The following is a 7841-nucleotide window of genomic DNA, read 5'->3' on the forward strand; positions in this document are numbered from 1 at the left end:
TTAAAACATTAATAAACATGGCCGATCATTAACTGCTAGCAGATTTTATAAATTATCATTTGGGTCAAAGGGTGATAAACTTTCTCTTAATTTAGAAAAGGTTTGCAACTTACTCATTTATCAATTTGTAAAAGAAAATTAGTTTTTGTAAGTTTTAGATTTCCTAGTAATTCTGTGTTTGTTGGCAAAACCTTAACATTGGCTGTAATGAACAATTTGACCCCCAACCCTATTTTTCTTTAGAATAGATTATTATTATAGTTCACTCTGGATAATCGCAACATTCGGTTAATCGCAACATTTCCCAAGAAATGGAATTAATTCTATATAAAAGTCGCTGTTTAATTGCACCAAACTTCGGTTAATCGCAACAAATTTTTAACCTCAAAAAGAGGAAAATTCATTAAATCAATCAAACAAAATCTCATGATTAAATTTCATCATGGGTGAAATCATGACAGGTTGAAGAATCGAGGTGGGCGGGGTTTAATGCTACAGTAGTGTGTCACCACTCTAATAGAGACAAAATAGAGCTGGGCTTTTCAATACGGGTTCGTGCGCTCATCTATGTTGACAATTAGATATGAGGCAATTGGGCTGGGCATAGTCTACACAACAGGTAGAAAATGACTCTTGTAAGTAGAGACTGAGAAATGATATTCTTTGTTTTGGGATTGACAACTGTGCATTCTGACCAACAAGTTTGGTGAGAGCTTATTATCTCTCATCACGGCTAATCTCTTTGACTCTTACACTCTTACAAATGTTAAGAACAAAAGAGTGACTGTGAATCCACTCTGAATAAGATGTCGGGTTGACCCAAAAGCTCCTTTTGCTTGTCAAAATCTATACAGGGCTGCCATATGGTTTTTGTTTCAATCAAATTGCTCAGTTTGTGGTAGACTAAGAACAAGGTTTATAACTACTGGTTTGAGTTTACCATATTTGTGTAAAATGTTGCAATAGTGTACAGGAAACCCAACTTCTGTTAATCACGACATTTTCGCTGATCCCAGGGTGTTGCGATTATCCGGAGTGGACTGTATTATTACTACTATCATCATCATCATCATCATCATCATCATCATCATCATCATCATCATCATCATCATCATCATCATCTTTTATGCCTTTGCAGTTCTTGGTTCTTAAACTTGAAAAGCCAGCCATTGTAAAGTTTATTGTGTTTGGCAAATTTGAGAAAACGCATGTATGCAATCTCAAGAAGTTCAAAGTGTATGGAGGCTTGACAGAAGATCACATGATAGAAGTTCTTGATGGGTAAGTTGTAAAAGTGACCAGTCATGAGCTAACAAGATATTTTGAATGGAATTACGATCTTATTTCCATAAAAGATATTATGTTATATGTGCTTTCCAACAACATAAAAAAGGGATAAAGAGTACACAGTAGTAGATTGAAAATTAGATGACACTTAAAAGAATATGCAGTAAAAAGTAACAGATTGAAAAACAGATGACACTATACAAGAAATGTTTGAGCAGTCAGTCACTGAAAGCTTATGTAAAAATTGGAGATAAAGATAAAGGGAGTAAATCTGACTCATGAATGAACAACACATTCATGATTTACACAGATTTACTCCCTTTATCTTTATCTCCATTTTATTCACTCATTTAGGCACCTCTATTTATGAGTTTATGTATAAATTGTACATCAATCCATCACAATAACATTCCATCAGCATCATCATCATCATTTAATAGTGGATATATACATCACTCTATAGTTCATATAACGGCAAAGTTGATTTTTTATATGCTTGAACTTGGTATAGCAAAAGTGTAGATGCTCTTCAACATATTTTGACATAATCAAGGATTTAACCAAATTATGTTCTCTTCTCAGAGGATTAAAGAATGACCACCAATCAGAGAAGTTCCTCCTTCGGCATGAAATTGATGGTCATCCTTTCCCGTGTCGTTTTATTAAAATAGGTACGTATGCTATGTTAAAAAGCAAAAACACGAAGAAGCCTGGAAAAAGCCCACTGTCTCACATTATTATTCTCTTATATTGAAATATCAAACAGTTGAAAGACGAAGTGAAAGTTTTTTTTAGAATTAAAGGAATTGTCCCATTTTTAAAATTTTTTTGTTATCATCCTCAAAATGAACTTCATTATTTTTGAGATAGGCGTTTGAGGGATTGCTTTTGCTTCTGAATTGTTTTATACTCATTCCCTAACACTCACATGCAAACAAACTTGTACACAAGCACAGATATACATGCATACCAGTAAGTATGAGCAAGTTGATTGTTTTTCACAACATCTATGGTGTTTTGTTTTTATTTTGTTTAGAATGCCTGTCTTTCCTCCAACTCCCCTTCCCCTCCCCCTCCCCCTCCCCTCCCCTCTTTCTCATTCGTTTCAGTACACGGGGGGGGGTGGGCAACCTGTCAGTAACTTAAAATTGCAATACATGATGCTTTTAAAATTTATTTTTTAATGGCCATCAACATAAATTCTTAGTTGATTGATGTGAAGTGGCTTTGCTCTTTCATGTACAGTCCACTCCAGATAATCAGCGGAAATGTAATTAACCGAAGTTGAGTTTCCTGTCCGCTATCACAACATTCTCCCCCTGAGTTTACACGGGCTTGGGACCGTCCATGGCTACTTATTTTACACCTGGGTATGGTGAAGGAAAGTGAGAAAAGAGTCTTTTCCTGGGACTTAACTATGCACCGCTCAGAGGAAGACTCGACACCCTGGACCTTCCAATCCGAAGGCGAATGTCTTACCACATGGCCTCAACCTTTTGTGTTTAAAGTATTTCATCATCATCTTCATCATCTTTTATTCCTTTGCAGTTCTTGGTTCTTAAACTTATGCATGCCACGTCTGTAAACGAATTTCCATTTTTTTTTTGATGAATGACGTATATATTATTATTATTATTATTATTATTATTATTATTATTATTATTATTATTATTATTATTATTATTATTATTATTATATTATTATTATTATTATTATTATTATTATTTTTATTATCATCATTATTTCATGAGCATGGTAAACAATGCAATGTTGAAGCGGGGAATTGATAAATTTTGTCAAATTAATTCTCTCTGAGCTCTTTCACTCTTGTTTTGTGATATGATTTAGTTATCATTCTTTAGATTAGATAGTCATTGGTTCATAATCTTTTCATACTTCTCAGTGCCGTTACAAGCTTGGGGTCCCAGCTTTAATTTCAGCATATGGTATGTTGAGATCCTTGGCAACAACCGGTGGGAGGATGTCAAACCTTGTATGAATTGGTACAATACAGTGAGTGGTTTTTTTTTTTTTGGTAAGATTCCCTTTATTCATCCCCATGGGGAAATTTTTCTTTAGGGTCTATTCCAAGGGAAGACTGGAATAACCCAGGTGTCAGCCGCAGTGCAGCGCCGCAAAGTGAGCTAGGGTGAGGTGACTTGCTCAAGGCCACACAACGCGGCGGGTGATCGAATTCGGTACCTTTCAGGTACGAAGCAAAGACCTTACCTCGAAGCCACGCTGTCCCATAAGTAAGTTGCTCTTCAGTTATGATTGTCTTTTTTTTTTGTTTGCAATTTCTGGCTGAATTTTATCAGTTTGTTTTTTCCTTGCTGCATCATCTGGTACATTCTTCTAAATCTTTTGTTGTATCAATCTGTTTTCTGGAAGTTTTCACAATAGTCACCTCTATATGATTGAAGTGATTTCTTTTCTTGTTAACTTCATTGATTGATATTTAAGCAGGATTTTTTACACTTTTGATGACCTTTTGTAACATTACAGATGAATCTAATTAATGATATTTGATAAAATTCTTTTCATAAGGTCATAATAAGTCGAAGTCCAACATCTGATATTTGGTCAAATTCAAGAATATAAAATAATACAGTCCATCCATCATTTCATAATCTTCTGATACTTGGCTCAAATTGAGGATCTAAAATAATACAGTCCATCCATCATTTGATAATCTTCTGATACTTGGCTCAAATTCAAGAATATAAAATAATAGTCCATCCATCATTTCATAATCTGTGTACTTTTTTTTGGAGTCAACTGCATTTCTTTGAATTTAGCTGAGACAATGTTCATGTAGTATTGAAACATTTTCTTATACCATTTAATCGTTTAACAAGAAGCTTAGATTTTTTGCAAGCAGCAGGTAACCCAACCATTTTAGAAAGTGAACCGTGCACGTCATCTTTCCTCCTGTTTCCAGTTTATAGTCAGTTTTGTTTTTGATTTGTTAAGCCAGATAAATGTTTGGGATGGAAGTGTTCAAATTATTGAGCTTTAACTGTATCTTGTTTTTGTAATTAATTAAAATTTTCTATACTTTCCTTTTTTATAAATTGGCTTTTCCAATAACTATTTGGGTTTTTTTTTTGGTTTTTTATTTTTATTTTTTTTTTTTTTAACCATTTTATGTGTTGGGAATTATTCTTTTTACACATACCAGTATCGAGAAAGAGAAGCAATCAGGCTATGTTTGAAGCATTTCCGACAGCGTTGCTACACAGAGGCTTATGAGGCATTGAGCAAGAAAACCAATATATCTCTGGAACATCCAATTTTAACACAACTTCATAATTTACTGGTGAGTAGAACAAGATACTGGCCATTAAGTTGAAATGTATGAGTCCAGTAAATTATCTGCCACTTTTACTGATGAATTATTTAGTTTATATAGATATTTTTGGATCTTATTTTAGCCAAGTTCAAATATGTGATTGACTGTCTCAATTCTTTTTTTTTTTTTTTTTTGGTGTGTTGAGGTGAACCATGAGGTGAAAATTATTTCAAGTTCAAAATTATAAAATACTTGAGCTTTTATATAGCACATTATCCAATGAACATACTTAAGGCGTTTTACAAGGGGTGCCTCGCCAACAGCAACACTTAACATGTAGGACGAGACATGATGTCTGTACCGTAAGGCGAAATTTCAATATTTTTTTTTTTTTTACGACAGAGACAACACTGTTAATGACCAGGTACTCATTTTACACCTGAGCACAGTGAGAGAGTTTGAGTAAAGAGCCTTATCTGAGTACTCAACTATGCGTCGCTCAGAGCGCGGCCCCAACCCAGGACCTTCTTATCCTAAGGCTAGTGTCATGCCATAAGACCACACATGGTTTAAAAGATTTATTTCGATCTATCTTAATTTTCACAGTAGTATGATGATTAAAATGAATAAATGCCTGTGCATAACCTGCCTTTAATTAGCCACCATTATCCATATTTACAAAAACAGACAATGATTTTGAAAGGCAAGTGAATGTAAATTTGACAGAAGAACTTTTTTGTTTTCAGGTGGTACATGGTGACTTCAAAGGTTGTGAAGTGCTGATAGACCAGGCTAATAATGGTATGGATATCAATCATCGTCATCATCATCATCATCATCCTTTCAATCGACATCATTGACATTATTATGATAATGATGATATTATTTAGACCTGTAAATTCTCAGTCAATTAACGGAAATCAGTCAATTCGTCAAATTCAAATATTTAAAAAAAGGAAAGAAAGAAAGACGTAAAGTAATTTGGAATGTTTCACAGTGCTACGCTTAGTTCATGGGCCGTTTATATTAACGATAGATATATAGCCAAGGCTAAGCGACACTTTTTAGAATTGCCATGTCTGAACACACCCCAGTGTAGTTTCACACAGCCTTCGTGAAATTATTTTTTCACTTTCCAAACCTGTCATGATCCCAATGGTAGCCAATTTTAAGTGAGCCGCTGAGCGACAAATTTCGCTGTTTCGTCTAAGCCAAAATTGACCACATTTACCTGGAGGGAAGTAAAAGTATGAAAAAAAGTAAAATGCGAAAGCCGGAAGTGCGTCATGTAGACACCTTCAAATCGAAAGTTAGTGATTGCTACAGTACATCTCGATTGCCTCGCATTGTAAACAAACTGGTTAACCGTTTCTAGTTTCTTCACTGATTGGGTACCTAATTATAAGGAACAACGGTAAGTAGCCTAATTAATTCCAGCGCAAATTAGTTTTCTGCCATTGTTTTGCTCAAGCGAGCTTGCTGTTTTCCTCTCATTTCGATTCTTTGAATTTTTCCGCTACGACGAATTACAAAGAGTTTCAGTCAATTTTTATAGAGCTCATTTACAGGTCTATATTATATTAGTGATATCACCATAAATAGAGAGATGTTGATTTGCTCTTGTCGTGAAAGTATAAACTTTTAATTTTAATTTAATTATCTTACAGAGGGTATATTTGAACAGTATGTCAGCAGACAAGAATACAAGCCAGAGTGGACGCCCATAGAACCGGTTGGATCCAAAAGTAAGTTTCTGTAATTTGTGCTTGTTCATTTTATTATTTTTAATTAATTGTTTGTTTTTCTCTGTGTGTGTGTGTGGGGGGGGGGGGGGGGGTGGTGAAGGGTTGGCTTGCTTTGTTGTTGTTGTTGTTATTATTTTTTGTTTGTTTTATTTTATTGTTTTTTGTATGTTTTGTTTTTGTATAGTTTTGTTCTGTTACATTGTTTTTGTTTTGTTATTTATTATTTTATTTTTACTTCCTTTGTACCTGTTAGGTGGTCTTTACATCGCTATAAAATAATTGCTTGATATATACTTTTATAAGTTTAATTTCAATATAGTTTTCTTTTCCCCTCTGACTTATATCTTATTATGTATGTCTCATGTGAAATAGCGGGGATTTAGTTTTGGTGTTTTCGTTTTTATTGTTATCTTTTTGTTATTTTATGAAATCACCCCCCCCCCCCCACTATTTTTCCCTTTTTGTCCATCTCCCATCCCCCCCCCCCCCCCCCCCCCCCCCCCCCCCCCCCCCCAAATTTATAATTATTATTAAATCTTTTGTTTAAGACCCTTATGTGAAGACAAAGTTTATATTCTTTTATTTTATGAAAAGGAATTGAAAATTGTTTCTACCCTTTGGTTGTATGCAGGGTGAAAGTTCCCCGGAAAAATCCGGCAGGCCGGATTTTTTTTTTTGAAAAAGAGGTCTCCCCGGTTTTTTTTTTGTCTGGCCGGAATTCGAAAATGAAAAAAAACCGCATTTATATAATTAACCCCCTTCTGTTTTTTCCCTTTTTTGGTAGTTGCAGGATTTTTTTTTTGAGCACCTGCCCTTTTCGGATTAATATCATTGAGTAACTTTCCCATGTTGATGAGAAGTAATTTCCACCAAATCAGTATTCAATTACTCATAAATCTCAGATAAACTTATTCTGTGATGAAATTAAAGTTTTCACATTTGAGATTGGATTGGTGAATTTTAGGTGAAATTAGATATTGAAAGAGATTTCGGGGGGGGGGGGAAGACACAGAGTTATAGAAAATTTTTTTCATTGATTTTGATTTCTTTACAAATTAAATTTTTTGGTTTTCAAAGGGATGGTTTGTGTATGGGGATCGTCTTTCAACAAACAGGGTTAGAAGTCAGGCCGGTATGGTGGGGGTCATCGATTGTGTCGATGTTTTGACGGAGACCATTCATGTTTGGGAGGATGGGATGGAATCATGATCTGGCTACTTCTGGTCTTCACCCCCTCTGGGCCGGAATGTAAAACAAAGACACCGAAACAGAATTTTTAGAAAAATTTTTTTCATTGATTTTGATTTCTTTAAAATTAAATCTTTTGGTTTTTTAAAGGCATGGGGTTTTGTAGGGCATCGTCTTCAACAGAACAGGGGTTTGAAATCGGCCAGGTATGCGTGGGGGTCATCGTGTGTGTCGATGTTTTTACGGAGCCATATAATGTTTGGAGGATGGGATGGGAACACGATTGGCTGACTTCGGTCCTATACCTCCCCTCTGGGACCTGGACTGTA

At 35.0% G+C, this 7841-nt stretch overlaps 1 protein-coding gene across 1 annotated transcript in view; it reads left to right on the forward strand.

The window, feature by feature from the left end:
* Positions 1-7718, forward strand: part of LOC144962367 (muskelin-like) — a gene marked incomplete at its 3' end in the record, with an annotated part of 14036 nt that extends 6318 nt beyond the window's left edge. The window contains exons 4-10 of the mRNA XM_078895259.1: positions 1139-1281; positions 1870-1958; positions 3191-3300; positions 4469-4606; positions 5326-5380; positions 6247-6324; positions 7663-7718. Coding sequence (XP_078751385.1) covers positions 1139-1281; positions 1870-1958; positions 3191-3300; positions 4469-4606; positions 5326-5380; positions 6247-6324; positions 7663-7718 — 669 coding nt within the window. The remainder of the gene's footprint in view (positions 1-1138; positions 1282-1869; positions 1959-3190; positions 3301-4468; positions 4607-5325; positions 5381-6246; positions 6325-7662) is intronic.
* Between the last annotated feature and the right edge of the window lie 123 nt (positions 7719-7841).

The sequence above is a fragment of the Berghia stephanieae genome, unplaced genomic scaffold (genome assembly GCF_034508935.2).
Source record: "Berghia stephanieae isolate SIO BIC M18660-M18661 unplaced genomic scaffold, UCSD_Bste_1.3 scaffold966, whole genome shotgun sequence".
Taxonomy (NCBI): Eukaryota; Metazoa; Mollusca; class Gastropoda; order Nudibranchia; family Aeolidiidae; genus Berghia; species Berghia stephanieae.